The sequence below is a fragment of the Pygocentrus nattereri genome, chromosome 19 (assembly GCF_015220715.1).
Source record: "Pygocentrus nattereri isolate fPygNat1 chromosome 19, fPygNat1.pri, whole genome shotgun sequence".
In the NCBI taxonomy this organism is placed as follows: Eukaryota; Metazoa; Chordata; class Actinopteri; order Characiformes; family Serrasalmidae; genus Pygocentrus; species Pygocentrus nattereri.
This window is the reverse complement of record NC_051229.1, coordinates 12,384,565-12,406,454: the sequence shown is the minus strand read 5'-3', so window position 1 is coordinate 12,406,454 and position 21,890 is coordinate 12,384,565. Positions and strand designations below refer to the sequence as shown.

The 21,890-nt window shown below is 38.3% G+C and overlaps 3 protein-coding genes and 1 pseudogene across 4 annotated transcripts; all 4 read left to right on the top strand.

The window, feature by feature from the left end:
• Positions 1 to 213: 213 nt before the first annotated feature.
• Positions 214 to 1,242, top strand: LOC108433060 (annotated as a pseudogene).
• A 2,468-nt stretch (positions 1,243 to 3,710) lies between these two features.
• Positions 3,711 to 6,540, top strand: LOC108433064 (chemokine XC receptor 1-like). Its single transcript, XM_017707365.2, has 2 exons — positions 3,711 to 3,779; positions 4,014 to 6,540. Exon 2 carries the CDS (start codon positions 4,021 to 4,023, stop codon positions 5,080 to 5,082), a length of 1,062 nt encoding a protein of 353 aa, XP_017562854.1. The 5' UTR covers positions 3,711 to 3,779; positions 4,014 to 4,020; the 3' UTR covers positions 5,083 to 6,540.
• A 2,079-nt stretch (positions 6,541 to 8,619) lies between these two features.
• On the top strand, positions 8,620 to 11,320 carry xcr1b.2 (chemokine (C motif) receptor 1b, duplicate 2). Of its 2 annotated transcripts, none has more exons than XM_017707390.2 (3): positions 8,620 to 8,693; positions 8,875 to 9,984; positions 11,192 to 11,320. In XM_017707390.2, the coding sequence occupies exon 2, from the start codon at positions 8,876 to 8,878 to the stop codon at positions 9,941 to 9,943; it is 1,068 nt and encodes a 355-aa protein (XP_017562879.1). In that variant the 5' UTR covers positions 8,620 to 8,693; position 8,875; the 3' UTR covers positions 9,944 to 9,984; positions 11,192 to 11,320. The 2 variants fall into 2 exon arrangements, with proteins under 2 accessions (XP_017562879.1, XP_017562878.1); XM_017707389.2 differs by having other exon boundaries at positions 8,635 to 8,693; positions 8,872 to 9,984.
• On the top strand, positions 11,216 to 12,298 carry xcr1b.3 (chemokine (C motif) receptor 1b, duplicate 3). Its single transcript, XM_017707362.2, has one exon. It carries the CDS (start codon positions 11,216 to 11,218, stop codon positions 12,296 to 12,298), a length of 1,083 nt encoding a protein of 360 aa, XP_017562851.1.
• The last annotated feature ends 9,592 nt before the right edge of the window (positions 12,299 to 21,890 follow it).

Below are 21,890 nucleotides of genomic sequence, written 5' to 3'. Positions count from 1 at the left end.
TCTAGAAGACAAAACACTAAAATGTTGTAATTAGTTCTTGCATCCTGGTTTCCTTTCTATGGTGCAGTCAATATTTGTGCACAGTGGAAACTTGATTTGTGGTAACCACTTTGAAATGTATGGCAGCTTTGATGTATTTTAAGTGCAATACTTAATGTTTACTTTTTTATTTTTGCCTTTCCTTTACCTGAATATTGGTGATTCACAGTGTACATGCTGTACCACTTATCTTATTTACCAATTATCTTTTTTGATAATTATTATGAATATGAAGATGCATGCCCTAAGACTAAGGTTGTCCAATGTCGAGCGATTGTCACCCTAGTTTTTTTCACAGTGGTCATCAGGTTCTGCTGTGTGGGTAAATACACTGGTTTTGTATGTCCTGCTCAAATATGAAAATCTGAGATCCTTGACCAATGCTTTGTCTCTGACCTGGACTTCACTACTGGCCTGCTGTTTTGGGCCTACTACCTCATCATTGGCCAGTGGATATTCGGAGAAACATTAACCATTAACTTTTCATTCTTCATGGGCTTTCATAGCAGCACAGTCTTTTTAACCACAATGATAGTTCACCGCTACATGGCCATGGTCCGTCCCATCAGTCACATCGAAGAGGAGAATACATCAGTGCGTGTTGATCTCTGTGGTCATCTGGATTTTGAGCTTCTGTTCTGCAGCTCCTCATGCCATCTTCAGCAAAGTTGTGTCCCCCCTTCCTGCCTATGACAAAAACTCTATGTGCAAGTTCCACTGTGATTATGAAAACATGGACTGGAAGCTGGTTGGCATTTTTTTTTTTTTTTTGCCTTCATCACTATCACTTTCTGCTACATTCAGATTTTTGGGTGTCTCCTCAGACCCACAGCCCACACCTCCCCACAAGAACATCAGGTTTATCTTCTGCATAGTGGTAGTTTACTTCCTTGGTTAGTCACCATGACCATCTTCCTGGAGTCTTTGATTCCTTGGGAAGTTGCCCCATTCAGCGATTGTGACGTCAGCACTGCCAAAGACTATGTTTATTTTGTCTCTTGTCTGGTGGCCTTTTCTCACTGCTGCCTCAATCCGATCTTTCACATCTTTATGGGGATCTAGTACTGAAACCACTTGAAGATACTATGGAACATCGGCAGCAACACAAATGTGCCTCAGAACCACCACAGCAACCTCATTTACTCAAATGGGGAAGAAAATCTCCATCTTATTATTCAGTCAAATAAAGTACAGCCTATATGAACTTCATAAACATAACTTTGATATGAAATATAAGATGGTATTGCACAGTTCTTAGAATGACCCTGAAGATCTCTAGAATAAAAAATGGATGCAATGCCACTGTTTTGTGAAAGCATTAAAGATTTGTGGCAGTTGTAACATTTGTTCTTGCCAAGACTCTTTTGTTTATAGCAAATTGTTAAGTAATTAACAAGGTTGTTAATTCTCTTCGTGTCACTTCTTTTCTTGATTGCCTTTCTGTCCCTTTGCTGCTGTAACACTGTGAATTTTCCCATTGTGGGACTAATAAAGGATTATCTTAAATACAGCACTGTGTACAAATCAGAGAGCATCTGACTTTTTGTTATCTTTTTAATTTCTAGTCAAAACAGCAGTTAAGTACAAATTGTTATATATTGTTCAGCATCAGGAGAAAAAAAAATGAAGATATTTAAGATATTTTTGCTTATGTTACAGCTTCTGTTCTTTTCAGGAGACTTGCTTTCAGTTTTAACCTATTCAACATGTTTTGCTTTCATCCAAGCTGCCGGTATCCAGCATATATTAACATTCATGATAGCATTAGCCTGCGTCAAGCTGCGTGCGATACCCAGGTTTTGGAACTTTGAAGCAGACTGCAATTGATTTATTTTGTTTGAACAGTTCAAAAGATAAATAATGAGCACCACTAATGAATAGTGATTTTAGTGATGCCATTGTGAAGCCAGCGGATGAAGGTGGTTTATGAGTTTACGTTGTATTCATACTGTCTGTAGAACACACAGGAGTCATTAGGTTGTGGGAAGGGGGTGGGACAAAAAAATGTGTCACAGACACAAGAATTGGCAACTAAAAATAATAAACTTCTTTTTACTTTAATAACACTTTTACATCTACTCATGCATATTTGTCCTTGCGTACTCAAGCACGTACTGTGTGCTACTGTTCTAAAGTTTGGGATCACTGTTTTGAAGAACATACAGCAGGTTTTGTTGTGTATACACGGATTAAATGATTTTAATATGAGGTCAATATTATAAATGTTTGAAAACATCTGCTTCTTTTTTTTTTTTACATACATAACTTTTCACTGTTCCCAAAAATACTAACAGAATAGGCCAAGATTTTTGCTCCAATATTACTAATATTAACATCATTGCAAAACATGCAAACAAATGAACCCTGCTGAAAAAGCCCAAAAAACTGCACAGACAAGCATGATTTGTTGGTCTGTGCTGGTCTAAGCTTGTTTATGCTGGTATAGAGCTGGGCTGGTGCTGGCTTAGTTAATCACCCATCATGATCCTGCTGGTCAAAACACAACATATGCTGGTTTTGCTGGTGATCAGCCATGCTGGTCTGTGCTGGTTTCCCTAGCAGAGTTGGCGTTCATGCTAACAGTGAGATCTTTGTCACATCCTCAATGACAACATTAGATACCTTCGTGGTGTCACTGATAGCATCTTAAGTTTGTTACTTTACTCATCTAGCTTGCTATTTGGCAAGTTAAGGGCTACACAGCTAACAACAACAAAATGCCATAGTTAAACCACACTAAGTAGTAACCATTAAAAACTTCTGTGGGTTTCTGGTGGCATCACTAGTGATGTTCCGCATTTTCTTGATGGGTTGATATCACAGAGCAAAGGCAGGATTCTAATGGTGTGAGAAGTGTTCTGAGATTGATTACCTTAACTAATAATACAAACATTTCGCTTGAGCATTCAATTGATATGCTGGCCTATTTGTTTTATGTTACTGCCTCATTACTCTAGACTAGAGCCTTGGTAGATGTGTGGACAGTATTATGGGATGATCAGAGAAGTATACTGTGACATTATTTATTTTGATAACAATAAATATCATCATATACCTCAGTCACCACAGAGGATATTTCATTTTGGATCCTTTTAGTGTAAAATTGAATACTAAAGCCCAAATGTGAGCAGTGTCAGCAAAGCAGTCCAGTAGATCAATTTTACTGAAAAGCATTAAGGTCTGGTGGTTGTTATTCCTTAAACGAAAATACTGAATAAATATTCCATTGCGTGAGACGATCACCTCATGTAACTCGACTAATAAACCACTGGGTCACTGACAACCAAGAGTCATAGATACAAACTGATCTGAAAAAAGAGCCCAGAAACGATGAGACTAAACACACATGCAAGCCAGGTTAAAAACAGTTATTGAGTTTGAGATAAGACTTCCAAAGTCTTCACCTCTCCACAGAGCTGATCTTCCATGTTTGGTAGAAAATGAGAAGGAAAGATAAATCTAGCCTATTTCAATTTTACACATTTGAGGTTGTTTTGTCAGGCAGAGATTAAGCCTAGTCTACATTTTTTTCTTTTAATGTAGTGACGCCCAGGAAGACCTTTATATTTACATTAGATTTTTCAACATTCACCTGATTGGTCTATGGCGAATGGATCTTCGATAATAGGAACAGTGCCATTTTGAGAGGGTTTCATAAGGGAATAGGGGCAGTATCAGGCTTCAAATCACCTTAACACAATCAACCTGATTTTAAGAACAGTCTGGAACTCTTGTTTAAGGTATGTACTTTATTTAATCTAAAACATCAAAATTTGCTCTTGCATCCTGGTTTTCTTTCTATGGTGCACTCGATATTTGTGCACACTGGAAAGTTGATTTGTGGTAACCACTTTGAAACTTTTGCAATACTTTATGTTTACTTTTTTATTTTTGCCTTTCCTTTACCTGAATGTTGATTATTCATTGTGTACATGCTTTACCACCCAGTGCTTGCTATTTTTCTTTTTCTTTAGGTGGAAGATGTCAGAAGGTGATGGTTTTACAACTCCTGACTATTACTTCAGTACCCTTGAATATGATGACTATGAGAATGAAGGAGATGCATGCTTTAAGGCTAAGGTGATTCAATTTGGAGCGATTGTCACCTCAGTTTTTTTCACACTGGTCGTCATGTTCAGCTGTGTGGGTAATACATTGGTCTTGTGGGTCCTGCTCAAATATGAAAATCTGAGATCCTTGACCAATACTTTCCTCCTCAACCTGGCTGTCTCCGACCTGGTCTTCACTGTTGGCTTGCCGTTTTGGGCCTACTACTATGTCATTGGCCAGTGGACGTTTGGAGAACCTGCCTGCAAAGCCATTAGCTTTATATTCTTTGTGGGTTTTTACAGCAGCACAATCTTTTTAATCACAATGACAGTGCACCGCTACATGGCCGTGGTTCATCCTCTGTCTGTCATCTTGAACAGGAGAATATATCACTCTGTCTTGATTTCTGTAGTCATCTGGATTTGGAGCTTCTGTGCTGCAACTCCTCATGCCATCTTCACCAAAGTTGTGTCCCACCCTACCCCCAACGGCAGTATCTCTACGAATGAGTCATTCTGTGATTATGAAATGCTCAACTGGAAGTTGGTGGGCATTTACCAGCAAAACCTATTTTTCATCATTGCCTTCATCACTATCACTTTCTGCTACATTCAGATTCTTGGGCGGCTCCTCAGACCCACAGCCCACACCCGCCACAAGACCATCAGGCTTATCTTCTGTATAGTGGTGGTTTATGTCCTCGGTTGGGCACCGTACAATGTGGCCATCTTCCTGGATTCTTTAATTTCTTGGAGCGTTGCCCCATTTAATTTATGCAATGTCAGCACTGCTGTAGACTATGTTTACTATGTCTCCCGTCTGGTGGCTTTTTCTCACTGTTGCCTCAATCCAATCTTTCACGTCTTTATGGGGATCAAGTTCAGAAGCCACTTGAAGAAGATGCTATGGAACATCCGCGGGAACAAGGATGAACCTCAGAACCGCCACAGCAACCTCATTTACTCAAATGGGGAGGAAATCTCCATGTATTAGCAGTAAGAAAGCATCCACTGATCTCAAAGTGAGCATCCAAACGACCTCACATAAATCACATAGACAGCAAAACAATTTCTTGCAAAAAAAAAATGCATAAACTTTGCATTAATTTAGTTACGTTTCATGCCACACATTTTCATTCAATTAAATGAAGTAAAGTATGTATGGACTCCATAAACATAACTTACAGAACTTCACATGAAATCTTAAAATAGTATTATACAGTTCTCAGAATGATCCTGAAGATGTCTAGAATAAAGAAAATGTATGCAATTCTACTGTGGGATTTTTGACTTTTGCTCTGTCCATGCTTGCCAAGACAGCTTTGTTTATAGCAAATACACTTCTTTGTAAAAATCAGACACCACCCTTCTTTTTTCTTTTCTTCAAATTTCTAGTCAAAACTGTCATTAAGTACAACTTAGTTGTTTTTTCAGCATTAGGAAAAAAGCAGGAAACTATTTTACAGAAAATACAAAACTACAAAACTAAATACAGTATTATTTGTCAGCATTTAGTATGTCCATTCTTTGCTTGTTACAGCTTTCATTCCTTTCAGGAGACTTTTTCAGGAGACTTCAGTTTTCCAAAGAAATCAACAGGAATATTTTTTTACACCTCCGGTCTTAGATGCTGGTTGCATTTTCTGCTTCCTCTGATCCACAAGCTTATTTTGATGATTGTTTGATCATTTTTTGGCTTTTAGTCTTAAGACTTCTTGGCAGCTACACATCCTTTCAGACTCATAATATTGAATTAAGGATGGACAGAAACACTTGTTGATTTTTCCAGATCTGAAGCAACAGAGAAGGTTGATTATCTCTTCTCTCTCAAAGATGACAGTACTATTTATCTGATAGTGACAGTTTTGGTGATCTACCAGGTCTTGAATGCTTGTTGGATGTTCCATTATCTCTATATATTTTATAGTTGTTTAAAATGAAGTCTCTGACATTCGCACAGTGCTATGCTTCTGTATTACACACACAGACTCAACACCACTCATCCTCCTTAGTCACTGGAGCCTACCCATCCTGGCATGTCATCAGTCCATCGCAGGTCAGACACACAGACATTCACACACGGAGGCAATTTAGCATGTCCAATAAGCCTGGCTGCATTTCTGTTGACAGTGAGAGGAAACCAATGCAGACACATGCAAACTCCACAGAGAAAGGACTCTCTCTGACTTACCCGGCCAGTGAATCAAACCCAGGCCCTTCTTGCTGTGAAATGACAATGCTACCTACTGCACCACCATGCTACACTTCTGTATTATAAATGCAAAATGTTCTTAAATTATTGTATGTTTACAATTTGCAGATTATGCCCTGTACAATGCACATATTAATCACTTTAAAGAATCAAAGGCTGACTTGAATGCAAAATCAGCACAATCAAATGTGAAGTCTATTTTTGATAAGCAAATGTAAATAAATGAAGGAATTAAGCTGCGTCTGGTGTTGAGTTTGCATCACTAATAAGTTCTTCACTTTCTGACAGTACTCATTTTCAAGAGCCACATATGTCTTATTCATAATCAGTAGAAAAAGGAAAAAATTATACTTTTTTATTTATGCTCACAAATTATTATCATTCAAATTATGTATTCAAATCTGTCCAATATTTTATCCTCTTATTACTGATTTCAAAGTTTTTATTGCTTAAGCATGACTTTGTATAAACACTATACACAATTTACACAGCCACACACTCAAGCAGCAGAACACCTCAGATCTTCTACAAAATGAAATAGCAAGCAAGCAAGCAAGCAAGCAAAATGTTGTCACAACAGGTGTTGTCACAAAGCAGCTTTACAAAACAATCAGTATTACAGAGAGAAGAGAAAAGAAGAAAGAAAATCCGGGTCTGAGCCCCCATGAGCAAGCCAGCGGCGAGAAAGGAAAGAAAAACACAGTCAGTTCTGTAAAGAGTGGCTGACCACAGATTACAATAAAACAGTGCAGCAGAGACTCCAGCAGGTTCAGACCTGACAGGGAAGACTAATCACCAAATGCTTGACTGTACAAATAAGTTTTTAGCCTAGATTTAAAGACTGAGGCTGTGTCTGATTCCCAAATATTAACAGGAAGATTATTCCAGAGCTGGGGGGCTTTGTATGAGAAAGCTCTCCCCCCTGAAGTAACTTTATTAACTCTAGGTACCAATAGTAAGCCAGCGCCTTGTGATCTAAGTAGGCGCGATGGTTCATAGTGGGAGAGAAGCTCACTCAGGTACTGAGGGGCGAGTCTGTTTAGAGCTTTATAAGTCAGTAATAGAATTTTATAATCAATGCAAAATTTAACTGGTAACCAGTGCAGGGCTGATAAAACTGGACTAATATGGTCAATCTTTCTGGTTCTTGTGAGGACTCTGGCTGCAACGTTCTGGACTAACGGAAGCTTGTTAAGGCTTTTGCTGGGACATCCAGACAGCAGGGCATTACAATAATCTAGCCTTGAAGTAATAAATGCATGAACTAGCTTTTCTGCATCCTGTAGAGAGAATGCATTTCTTAATTTAGCAATATTGCGGAGATGCAGGAAAGCTGTTCTAGTGATATTAGTTATATGTGTGTCGAAGGACAGATCAGCGTCTGTCACGACACCAAGATTTTTAACAGATAAGCTTGATGAAACTGAGAGATTGTTAAGTGTTAAGTTAGACAGTTTGTTTCTGGCTAATTTTGAACCAAGAAGCAGGACCTCTGTTTTATCTGAGTTAAGTAGCAGAAAATTGCTTGACAATCTGTCTTTTATACAGTCCTCAATCTTGCCAAGTTTAATTTAATACTTCATTCAAAACTGTACAACAATTTATAAAAACTCAATTTGGTGCACACAGAGTTCATACGCTCTGATTCAGTTTTAACCAGTTCCACACTGCTGTGCTCAATCTAAAATACCTTTAACATTTCTGCTTTCCTAATAATACAGTCTGGGTTTGACTTTAATCAGAGATATCATTAGAGTGAAATATATGAATAACCAAACACACAAGACAAAACTGCATAAAGACAGTGTTGGGCAAAAAAAAGCAGTAATGGCTGAATACATTTAGGATAATGTATTCAGTATTCAGCCATCAAAACTTTTCTTTTAATTGCATTTAATTGCAAAATATAAAAAACATATTCTGAATTTTAGAATTTAGAATACATGGTCATTTCTTTCTCTTTCTTTTTTTTACTGTAGTTCTAATATCTTTGTGGAAAATTCAGAGTCCAGTACAACAGTAAATCATTGTGTGTAGTGTTTTGCTAAAACTATGACTCTGATAATGTGCTTACAGTTGTGCAGATCTGAGCCGAGGTTTTGCTCATAAAGTATCAGGTTTCGCTAGCTGTGTGTTAAATTAGTGTGCAAGCAAATCGTAAAAAAACGTAAGTGATAACTGAGAATCGTCCATCATGCACTTATTGCCTATAGTGCACTGCCTACAGCGTGAAGTGCACCTCCTATTTTTCTTGGTAAAGGAAAAACTGAAGTCATTCTGAAACAAATGACTAGAGCAGAAAAAAGAGGAAGAGAGCTTTTCACAAGAAAGCTTCATTCTTTCCTCGAGACAACTTGCAACTTGTTCACATCCAGGCCAGTCCACGCATTAAGGTAGGCATCTAATATGATGTGAGGTCTCTGTTGTAAAATAAAATTGCTGGTAATGATCTGAGAGCAGGTTCTGATCTTATAATGGAGCTTAAATGTTAAGGTCAATACAAAAGGGACATTCTAGATCACAGACAATTGCCTAATTCTTATCATCATGTTGCCCCTCTAAATTACCCAGTAGCATGGACGTCAATAACGGCAGTTACAGTCACAATGACACGTACGACTATGGCGACTATGATGAAGGTGGATTAATCAAGCTCTGCGAATATGAGAGTTACATCAAAATCACGGCAGCGAGTTACATCATGATCTGTGTCTTCAGCCTGCTTGGGAACAGCCTGCTTATCTATGGCCTGGCTCGATTTGAAGATCTCAAGAGAGTCACCATGTTTTTCATACTCTGCTTGGCTGTCTTTGACCTGTTGTTTACACTCACACTTCCTTTCTGGGTTGTCGACCTCCTTCACCAGTGGATCTTTGGAGATGCTGCATGTAAGATCCTAACCGGGGCCTATTTTGTGGGAATCTACGGAAGCCTCATTCTACTGACAGCCATGACAGTTGACCGCTTCTTTGCCATAGTGGTCCGCAGCCAGTGGCTGACCCGTAGACGCAGGCTCAACTGTGCAAGAGCAGCATGTGCCGGTGCATGGATCATCAGCATAGCAGCTTGTCTGATAGACGCCTTGTCCTCCAATGTTCAAGTCATAGAGTCCATCTATACCTGTAATGCCAGCCCTTCCCAAGTGGACTACACAGAGTACTACATGCAACTCATCTTGCTTTTCTTTGTCCCACTGGCAATCATTGTCTTTTGCTACGGCAAAATCCTGCACACGCTCATGTTGACCTCAGCCAGGCAGAAATACCGGACGGTACTGGTCGTCTTGTGCATCGTGGTGGCTTTCGTGATATGCTGGGGACCTTATCATATTCTCATGATGCTGAATGCTGTGTATAGACCTAAGGAATGTCAGAAGAAGGCTGAACTAAACCAGGCTTATGTTGCCTGCCGTATCTTGGCCTATGCCCACTGCTGCGTGAATCCACTGTTGTACATGATGAGGGGGCGGTCCAGGAAAGTTCTGTCCAGTCTTCTCTTCTGCTCCCCGGAATTGAGGCAGACTCAGCACCAGGAGAGACACACTGACCACAGCCATTCCAACGTTATCCAACACTCAGTAGCTGGGCGTGCCGATATCTGCAGAGCAAAAGAGCTAAACATAATGGATCTCAAGTCACTTTAGGAGAGGAGGATGATGAACTCGACTTCTGGGACTCAAAACTGGTACATTTCTTCATTTTAATATGAGATTTTGCAATGTTTGAATTCAATTTTATATGAAAGCGATGTGAATGATACTCATTAGCTGTTTCCTACAAACTACAACAAACTATAAACGTGTTGATTAGTAGAGTGCAGCCATGCTTTTCTATATTCAGGTTTTTTTTAGCTTTGAAACATCATGTTGGGTTGGGTTGGGGGTTGGACTTGTGAAGACATAATATAATAACACTTCTCTCCTGCATGGTTGACCACAAGTTTTGTAGAGAAGCTAAATCAAGTCTAGGAAATTATTTAGGGGGAGTCCATTCAAGGTAAGATGTAGAAGCTTGTGGTCTTTAGTCCGCTTTTCTGTTATCCAATAAATGAGTCTATTCTATGGAAACATCCATTTTTGTGTCCCTAGTGTTTACAGATATATTTTTTATTTTTTTTATTATTATTTAAAATAAACAATCATTTATTTTCACAATTACACCTTCTTGAGACGCCAGTTTAGCAATAATGGTTTTTAAACAAATTATATAGAATTCAGAGCACAACACAAGTGCTCATCCTCACAGTCATGTGCAAAGGGTGAGTGCCATATTTTGATGTAAAAAACACGTTTTTCTGCAGTTTTAACTGCAATAATCTATATATGACTATGAATAATATATAAATATTATAAAACATATAATGAAAGTTGTGGGCCCCAGGAGTCATGTCACTGGTGTTACTGCAATACAAAAAAATCTCTTATTTTGAAATAAAAATCACACCGACAATATTACTCAACTTCCTTTTACCATTTAGTAGACTTATAATTTTTAGTCCACTGTGTCTTTTCAGTTATCAGAAATTTTCTCATTTAGCTCCTGATTTCATATGAAGCTTTTAGGTGAAGTCACTGATATGACCTACTTTATTCTTATGTAATTGTGAAATTGTAAATTACATATTTTAGTGGATATTCCGTGGTTGACAACATATGGTTTGATGCTCTGTAACAGCCATTTTCTAAAATGCATTTTACATAAAAAATGTCACTGGTGTTACCTTTCTTATGTGTAACACCAATGACGATCAGTCACACCAGTGACTCCTGGCCGTTTCTCTAGAATGACCCAAACAAAACTGTAATAAACATCTACTGATGAATAAATGTTGACTGTGGTAAGGTGTAAGCTGGCTATGAATAAATGCAAATCGCTTTCCTTTCTGTGCATAGGTAAAAAGTCTCAATACTGAGGTTATGGCTGATGACAGAAGTATGGATGTTCTCGAAAGTTGGTCAGAAGACACTGATTACACTGATTACTACTATAATTACAATTACTCGGAAACTTTTCTCATCAAGCCAGTGGAAATCCAGGGGATGCAGGTTGCCGGCTGGCTTACTGCCACGTTCTACAGCTTTATCATTCTCATCAGTCTCACAGCAAACAGTTTCTTGCTCTGGGTGCTGGTAAAGCACAAGGGCCTGGCGAGCTCCGCTAACCTGCTGCTCCTGCACCTCACCATCTCGGACCTGGTCTTCACCTTCACACTGGTGCCTTGGGCAGTCTTCCACGTCTGCGGCTGGCTCTTTGGAGAGCTGGCCTGCAAGCTGTTCAGCGGATCAATCTTCCTGGGTTTCTACAGCTACATGATGTTCCTCACATGCATGACAGTGCATCGCTACATGGTGGTGGTACACGCATTGCGCACTTCATCGCTGAATGCCCGCCGTGGAAGGCTCTACACCCATTTGACATCTGCTGTGGTCTGGGTTCTCTCAGCCAGCTGCAGCCTTCCAGAAGCCTTTTTCTCAGTAACTGAAAACAAATCAGATGGCATGTCATGCACCCTCACCTATCATTCAGCAGTGCTGGAGCTGACTACCCACTATGTCCAGATTTTGGTCTTCTTCCTGCTGCCTTTTCTGGTCATCACGTTCTGCTATGTCCAGATATTGGCCACCATCAAGCGTTGTCAGATCAGAAACAGACAGCACACGGTGTGGCTGATTTTGTGCACCATTGTAGGATTTTTCATTTGCTGGACACCCTATAACGTCACCATCTTCCTGCATTCACTACAACTATTGAGGATAGAGTCAATGTACTCATTCGCATGGGAAAAAGGACTGGCCTATGCTTATTACATCACACACATCATGGCCTACTGCCACTGCTGCTTTAACCCGCTCATCCAGATCTTTGGCGGAGGGATGTTTAGGAAGTATCTGCCATCAAGAAGTGGCTTCAGCCGGATGTCAGAAAGAGAAAGAAGTCAGACATTCAGTTCACCAATCACTCCTTACCAAACCTCTGTGGCCAGACAGACGTGCATGTGATGTTCTGATTGACCTGATTAATTAACCCCTTTTTATTGTTCAGTTAACTTTTACTCATTCATGTCCAACAGCCGAATGTAGTAGAGGAAAGCTACCACAGAACTTGTTCTGATTGGTCTATATTGATGAAACTTGTGTAGTTATACACGTAAACACCTAATGGTAGCTAGAGTTTTTAAACTTTGTGTAAATTCTGCATTTTCTTTCCAGCTGAATTTGGATTCTATTCTATTGTTTGTTACAAAATCAGTAATTGGATCAAATTAGATTAAACATGATAAATGAAGTAATTTAAAAACTCACTTTTTAGACAATGCTTTGGGGAATTTCACAATTCAAATTTAAATATTAATGAGTTAAGATATATTATTCAGTAACTACTATGATTTGTTTTGCAACTTCTTTGAGCTACTATGAAATGTATACAGTTATAAGAGTATAGAACCAAAATGTAGGTTACATAAAGATCCTCAAAGCCCAGATACACAAGCCGGATGAACACAGTCAAGTAAGAACATTGTAATGCTTGTAGCTGTCCTTAGAATGTCCAGAAAAAAAGAACCAACATTTGTGTTTGTCCAGTCCATGTACCTTTGAAATTTATAGGGTAAAGTGAGTTTTCCTATTTTAGGCAGGGCAACTTCATGTTGTCCTACTTTAAAGAAAGGTAGTTAACACAATTAGGGAAATGCTGAAGTTATTCATATTGAAACAACAGAAGCGGATCTGAGAATGAAAAGCAGATCTAATGATGGGAATGGTGCAATAGGAGAATAGAAGAAACTTTAAGACAAGCTTTTTCTCCACCAGTGTTGAACATTTGAAGAAAAAAAAAAAAGATAGCTACATTTATTCTACTCTACAGTAGATGGCAGCAGTGGCCTGAACTCTGAACCATTGTGCGGTTCTATGTCATGCAAGATCTATTTTCATGCCCTTCACAGCATTTCAGTCAGGGCCCAAAAGCACAAGAGAAGCATGTGAGCAGGAAGTTTAAACGGCTGGCACGTTTGGAAATAATATAAAAATGTGCACTGATTTAAAATGATATGTCTAATACAAGAACAAATCATCTGAAATGTTCATAGAGGGTTTAAAAAATGGGAAATGTAGATATTACATCTTACCCCAAGTTATTCATCCATCCATCCATCCATTTTCTAAGCCGCTTCAGGATACACCCTGGACAGGTCGCCAGTCCATCGCAGGGCAGACAGACAGACACAGACAGTCATTCACACCTAGGGGTAATTTAGCATGTCCAATTGGCCTGACTGCATGTCTTTGGACTGTGGGAGGAAACCTCAGCTTATGAAAAATACAATAAGATTACATATTGCTGTTATTGGAACAAAACTTTGTATCTCCATTTTTTAAGTTTTTGACATAATTTGGAAGTACTTGTTATCCTTTACATTGTGTGCAAATTTCATGATGAACGCACTAAAAGAAACAACCCAAAATGACCCTAAAGTCATTCTGGTTCCATTGACTTACATTAAAAGTAGAGTAGGTTTTTTCCTTCTCCTGTAAAATTACAATTTTGGAGATACAAGGTTTTGTTCCAACAGCAGTGATATACTGAGAGGAAACTATACAATGCAATATTGATATTTGCTGATTGTTGACAGATTTTTTCCATTAAGTTTTGCTAAACAGATGTTACAGAATCTGCACTGAATCTGTTATCTCTCCTTTTATAAGGGCTCATTTACCTTTTCCTTCTTACATGTAAGCATGTTTGTTTTTGTGTCGATCTCAATGATGTGAAAGCTTACACTCTTTAAATAGGTTCTTCAGGTGTTCTTTAAATACAGTAGCATACAGAACCATTTTTGCTAAGATTGTACATCTGCAGAGCTTAGCTCAGATGGTGAAGTTAATAAAAAAGTTTCATGTTTGTATTTGTTCTTAATATGCCTTTAATAAAATCCAACAAAGTGCAGCTTGTGGCTCTGTTATTTGTGGACATCGATAGCAAAAGAATTACATTTGATTAATGAAATGCTAGGACGTGATGTTATAATGCTATCTGTATAACCATATTTGTTACTGTGCCAGTTGCTGACGGTATGTCAGTCCTACTCAGTTGCAGTCCTGAGGCTCTGTGCAGGTTTTTGCCTGCTATTACACTCCTGATTCAATAATGTAGCAATTAGCAGACTGAGATTATATAGCACAGCTTTATGAGGTACAGTGTCTCTTTAAAGTCTTCAACTTGTTAATTAATAGAGATTCAGTAGCTTTTCCTTATCCAAACCTTACTGAAACAGTTATTTGCAGTTTAATTCATTTTAGACCTGCACATTTGCTAGCAAAATGTTTCTTATTGCTAGGCTAATCCATTCTGGCCAATGCTAATTTGTTTATATTTATATTTATATTTACAGCATTTGGCTGACGCTCTTATCCAGTGCGACTTACAATTTGATCAGTTTACACAGGTAGGCCAAGGTGGTGTTAGGAGTCTTGCCCAAGGACTCTTATTGGTATAGTGTAGGGTGATTACCCAGGTGGGGATTGAACCCCAGTCTACAGTTATTCAATTAGGGCTTAATTTGATTTTGTTATGGAATTTTTATGCTGATTTCTGATATCTGACAAGCAAAAGTTCTGAAAAATTACTTAATTGCGCGATGGTTTTGACAAATAGCCTGCTTCTCTGCTTTTATATTCGCATTCATGTTAGCATTCAAAGTAGGAATAATGGAGATGAGGTATCAAATCACTAGAAAAGCAAATGTCATACTTTTTCAGGCCTCATCTAACTCGATGTCAAATAAGCAAAACATGTTTTGTGGTAAAATTTAAATTTTTCCTCACAACTGAAATGTTTTCTATGTCTGCATCAGAGCTAGCATATATATCGGTGCACTAGCTTGATAAGGTCGGCACCCTACTGGCTGTATGCGACTGATGGTCCACCCTCGGACCACCCAGATTATTGCCCTGCATACAAGATCTAACTAGTTTTTAATCTATTTAAACAGATTATTATTCCAAAATAAACATAGCTGTTTATTTATAATATTGCTGTTAAAATTATTGACTAAACTACTTTACAAAGGTTGAGAAACGAAAGAACAGATAAATAAAGGACATATAAATAAATTGGACTGTGAGAGGAAAACAAGTGATTAAACGTGGCTTTTTGTCTGCACTCTGCTTAACCACCAGTGCCGGCACTGGTCCACTCTCCTTTTGCAATCTGGGGTACATGTACTTTATTTTCAAATAAACTGTGAATGAAGTGACTTCTTGTTCAGAGTTACTTCTGAAAAAGAGTCACCAGTTTTGGTCAACATTTCACTGTGCATAATAAAAGACATTTTAGGGTGGTACCCTAAAAAAAAGACAATTTCACTCCTTTAAAGGGTCACTACTTCGTTTAGCAGTTACTGCACTAATGTTGGTGACGAGGTCAGTTGTGTCAGAAAGCATCTAGAGCACAAGCATCTTTTATAAATAGTCAGGAAAGAGCGTAGGAGGGTGGAGAGTGGATAGAGCAACGTACTGCATCTGTTTCCTCCTGTCTTGAAAGACATCCTCCTTCACTGTCTCCGTACCTCCCTTGCAAATGTGTTACCTAGGTTTGTAGCCAGGAGCTAAGCAGCTGTTGTTTTCTACTTGACTGCATCTCATCAGCCTTCTCTGCCCCGAGTACCCACTCCCCTCTCCGTTTCAGGGGCTACGTCTTTCTTTATTTACGTTTTTTCCGTCATTAAGTATGCTGTTACCAGTTATTGGTAATTACAATAACTTTGAATTTGATACCTAAAAACTTGGCACTGAAAACCGAGGTGCTATGAACTGACTTGATTCAAATTTGTGTATCGTTTCCGAATGAATAAAAGGATTTAAAGGATTTTACTGCATAGCTTACATATGCATGTTTTTAGGGTTTGGTTATGGAGATATTATACAAATTTTCACTTCATTAGGACAAATGTGGAAGAAATAAAGAAGATGCATAAAAACCTTATGTTACATAACATGAGCTGGCATATTTGAGAAATATAAGCCATCTATATTATTATGTTTTCTATTGTATATGTTTAAATATGTGTGTTACACATATATAATTCTATATGTTGATTTATGGCTGAAATATATACTGAGAAATATACACTGAACAGGCATAACATTATAACCTCCTCCTTGTTTCTATACACTTAATATATGGGTGCACTTTGTAGCTCTACAATTACAGACTGTTGTCCATCTGTTTCTCTGATACTTTGTTAGCCCCCTTTTACAGTGTTCTTCAGTGGTCAGGACCCCATGGACCCTCACAGAGCAGGTACTATTTGGGTGGTAGGTCCTTCTCAGCACTGCAGTAACGCTGACGTGGTGGTGGTGTGTTAGTGTGTGTTGCACTGGTACAAGTGGATCAGACACAGCAGTGCTTCTGGAGTTTTTAACATTAAACTATGAATGTTTTAGTTTCTGTTTCATAAGAAAACCCAGTAGAGTACAGATGTGAGTGTGTTAACTTTTGGTATGTGCTGTCAAGGAGCATAGCTTACGTATATGTGTAGTAACAAAAACAGCTTGTATAATTCCAAAAAAAAAAAAAAAAAATTTTTGTTTTTGATGCATAAACTCACACAAAAATTAAATACAAAAAAATGTTACATTTGGCCTCTAAGCACCTTCAGCCTTAAGATAAGATAAGATAATCCTTTATTAGTCCCACAGCAGGGAAATTATTACAGCAGCAAGGCACTCAGTAATAGAAATGGGAAACAGTATAAACCTTATCAACATTATAAATAATAAAAATTAAAGCTAAATCTCTAGATTATTTACAGGAAAATAAGGATAATAATAAAATAAAATAAGAGATGCATAGAAATCTGTATTGCACTTAGCATATTGCACAATGAAGAATGTTCGCATTCTGAATGTAAGTGTATATTGTGTGTGTGTGTGGTCTACTGGGAGCAGTGCTGGTTGTACAGTCGCACAGCAGCAGGAAGGATACCGATAGCGCTCCTTCACACACTTGGGGTGAAGGAGCCGGTCACTGAAAGAACTGCCCAGTGCTGCCAGAGTCTCACGCATGGGGTTGAAGTCGTTCTCCAGCATGGATGCTAGCTTGTTCAGTCCTTTCTCCCACCGCCTGCACTGGGTCTAAAGGAGTCCCTAGGACCGAGCCAGCCCTCCTGATCAGTTTGTCCAGTTTCTTCCTGTCTGCAGTGGAGATGCTGCTGCCCCAGCAGACCACTCCATAGAGGATGGCTGTTGCCACCATTGTGTCGAAAAAGGTCCTCAGGAGTGGCCCCTGCACTCCAAATGACCTCAGTCTCCTGAGCAGGTAGAGTCTGCTCTGTCCTTTCCTGTAAAGTGCAGCTGTGTTGTCTGACCAGTCCAGTTTACAGTTAAGGTGCACACCCAGGTACTTATAAGAGTCCACTCTTTCAATGTCCGTTCCCTGGATGTTCACTGCTGGAGGGGGAGGTGTGCACCTGCGGAAACTGTCAAACTTATGACACAAACAGTCTTACTTTTCACTTACTTTTTTTCTAGTTTCTTTACTTTAACAACCAGAAGGTTCAAATTAAATAATTCTGTCTGTATAATTACTTGGAAGTGAACTAGACGCAATATGGGAAAAACAATACCAGGTTTTGGGTTTTGACCTAACGCAGTTGGGCCTTCACACCACCCACCAAACTGCTGACAGTAGTCACACACGCAACCTTCCCTCATAACACAGCTCAAATAAACACACTTCAGCACTCACACATCTCTCTGATTATGCCTCGAGTTCATGGTAATATAAAAAAAAGTAGCCAGCTGGTGAAAAATAAAGGCGGATGCCCTTTAACTAACAGTTTGATATAATGGTTCCAGTGTGGACACAGTCAATGTCTAAATGTCTAGTAAACTGCCTTAATGCTTACCGATATAGGCAACAGCAGTGGCGTAGCTTCTGAGTATTGCTGGTGTGGAACTGCATATGGGCCCATGCTTTAGGGAGCGTGGGTGTTGCTTTCCATTTCTGGGCCTATGTTATTAGATCAGAGCATTTACAATGGCTGTGCAAGTAGATCAGCAGTGAGGCTCACGACATAGAAGCAGTGTTAAAGAAAAGGTGTTGACCTTTGCAGTGAAATATGGTGAAATAAACCACATTGAAAATGAAACAAAACACTAAATAAAAACAACAAATGTTTTCCACATTGCGTGACCATTATCAAGCAAACATTTAACTATTCTCTATCCACAGGCCTCCTGTAGGTGGAATGGAACTTGTCTTGTACTTTTATCATTGTTATAATCAAAAAGTTCCCCCATAACCCTGTTAGCAGATTAACTAGGACACTTTTGTCTCTCTGCAATTGAAATATTGTTGAGCTGCTAGGGAGCAATAAGGAGTGAACGGGGAGGGTTGTGAACCTCTTATGTGAAAACAATTCACACCTATCCACAAAGACAGATGTACTGAGATAAAACAGACAGCACAGCTGCAGCTCTGTATACTTACATCAAAAATCATGAACGAATGCCATAATAAAAAAAATGGTATTGAAACAAAATATAAATGTTTTTATAAGTGTTGTATTGCTTGTTTGCCTACAAAGACAAAGACCTAGTTCACTTATTGTTTTATAAATCATATGTATTACCATTGAAGTATATTCCATCAATCAAAGAAATATATAGAAATAAATGCATAGTGTAAAAACTGAAGTACCTTCAAAACAAGGAGAAATGGCATTTTATGGCCACTGTAAAAAAAAAAGTTGGTTAAACCTTTTGTGCTATATATACACATTTCCTGGTAGGCTTGAAATGATTACACAATCACAAATCAGAAAACTGCTGAGGATAAACAAATGCAACCTTAAGCAAAGTAAATCAACTATTTCGAAACCAGAAACAAATCAAAAGAATGTCAGCTTTGGATTTTCCATCTGCTGAAAACACTCACTAACCTAATAGCTTTGGGTGTCTACAGTTTCAACAAAACACCAGCTTGCTATAAGGTTTAGATTATGTTAAACTGTATGTCACATCACTGTGCTGCACAATAGTCTGTGATGTTGTGAGAGTTCTCCTCTAGTTTTTGGTTACTTATGATTAAAACTGAAATATCCTCTTATAAATAATACAAAGACACTCTATTGGGTATACTGTTTATATTTTCTGTCATTATAGTATAATGACTTTGACTCTAAGTTGTTGTTTTGGTTTTTTTTTTCATTTTTTATTATGTCTGGTTTTGCTAGATTTGTCCTAGTTGAAGGTAGGCCTGGTCCAAATGCTTTGCATACAGGGCTGGTGGTTATTTGTTAACGCACTGGACAAATACATAGAACTGCATACATTTCTAAAACAACTTACTGATAAAGTGTGTTGGTGAGCAGATGAGTACAGTACTAATAACCTATTTTCAAGTAAATATATTGTTAATTGTAACAAAGGTGGTAATGAGTCTGGGTGCAAGTGTGGCTTGCTTTTATTTAAATATGATTTCACAAAGTCCAGAAACTATTAGCAGTGGTGCATAGAGTACATAAGTCCATAGTGAAACATAACAAAGAGAAGCAAACAAAAGCAAAACCAAACACAAAGGAAGACAAACGAAACAACTAAAAAACCCACAAGACTGAAGCAACTTGGAAACAGGGAACAATAAAAACAAGGTAGTGACATCAACAGCGCAAGCCCAGCGGTATAAATACACTGAAGGGAGACAAGAAACACCTGGGACTAATGAGAGGGTGGGGCTACAAACTACAAACAGGTGAGAGAGATAACAAGGAGGCAGGATTAGGGAGGAGACACAGACCAAGACAACAACAACAGATGCACAAGGCAAGATACCCAGGGGAAAGAAAAGGCAGAAACAAAAACAGAAACAAAGGCAGACAAGGGCAGGGCAAGACAGGATGTTGTGTTGTTTCAGTAAAACTAAAAGTAATGAATCAAAAGTTCCCCACAAAACTGCAGTGGAGCTCTAGCATGTACCAGCACATGAGCTGAAATTGGTTAGGCTATGGCTAAAATGCTACTGAGAAGAAGGTAGACTAATTTACTTTTCTCGCAAACATATTTGAAAGGTTAAAAGTGTTAAGCAAATCACCATCAACCAAAGACAAACAAGTATGTCCAAAATGGTAACTTTACAAGAAAAGACAAAAACATTATTTGTAATGTGAGATAATGTAAAGAGATTGTATTCTAAACACTTTTGGAGTACTTCTGTTGATTCATTAATCCCACTCATTCAATTTTAACATACTGTACAGGGCAAGTGCTGTGCTTAAATGATGTAGAACAAAAATGTATTAAAAATACCTCTGGTCAAACTTTTAAAATGACTTTTGTAAAGACAGCTGGTTAAGATAGGTAGCTACAGAGAAGCTCAAATGAATCATTGTAATTCTACCTAATTATCAAGGAATATCCAACATAGTTGGCCCAGTTGATCAGCTAATGTCAGTTAATTAATGACATTCAACAACATCATCAACATCAACTACCTAGCGCTGGCAAGTAAACTAATTAACTAGCTAGCCATTTGAACCAGTAGCCTGAGGTGACAGGTCTAGCTAGCATGCTAGCATGCGAACCTACAAATACTCTCAAATGTTCCAAGCATTTTAAATTGACCAAACATCATAAATAAAATCACAAACAACTTACATTTCATTTAACATTCATTTTATCCTTCTGGTGTGACCTATGTCTCTAGAGAACATGTGTCAGGATCCAGTCCTCACAGGCCAAAACACGCAGACCTCAGCACACTGCCTTATTAAACACACCTGATTCAGCTCATCAGCTATTAACAAGGCCTTTATGAACCGGGTGTTAGATGAGGGTAAATGTTAATCTCTGCAGCACTTTGGCCTGGAAGGTCCCCGGTTTGACACACCTGCTCTAAAACAACAAATCTTAAAATAGACTTTCAGCTCAATAATTAATATGTTTTAAAGTAAATATAAGTAAAGCATCTGAGGACTGAGAAGGCCTAATGTAAACATGCATTTGATGACTTGTAGACCGATGACATACATGGACAGTTGTAGGTATTGAGACACCTGGTTAAAAAGGTCAATAAGGTAGCCTAAGTACAGTTGCTGAAATCACACAGGCTGGAAAAATAGACATTGTGGTCATTTTATAATGGTTAAAATTCCAGCGTATAGTTTAACAATGCAGTGTTCAATCTTTTCAGGCAAGTACAATGAAGAAAATGGCCTGAGATCCATTGTGTTACTTGGATCATGAGAATCAGAAAATCCATCCAACTTTCAAGACTGAATTTTGTGCATGTAAAAATGAACCTGAAAAACTGATAGCAAGTCTCCCAAAAAGAATTCAATTCATTTAACTCATTTTACACTCATGGGGGTACAGTATACCAAAACACACTTGGACTGCTTTTCTATAAACATTAAGATAGGGACTTGAGTGCCCATGTACCTGTTGGGTGACAGATAATATATGTATAATACATAAAATAAGTACAAAAGAAAAAAAAACAATTCACAATACAATAAATAGACAATAGCCAATAAATATCGAATAAACTAGAGGCACAGAAGTACACAGACACTGTTTATGTATATGTGAAATG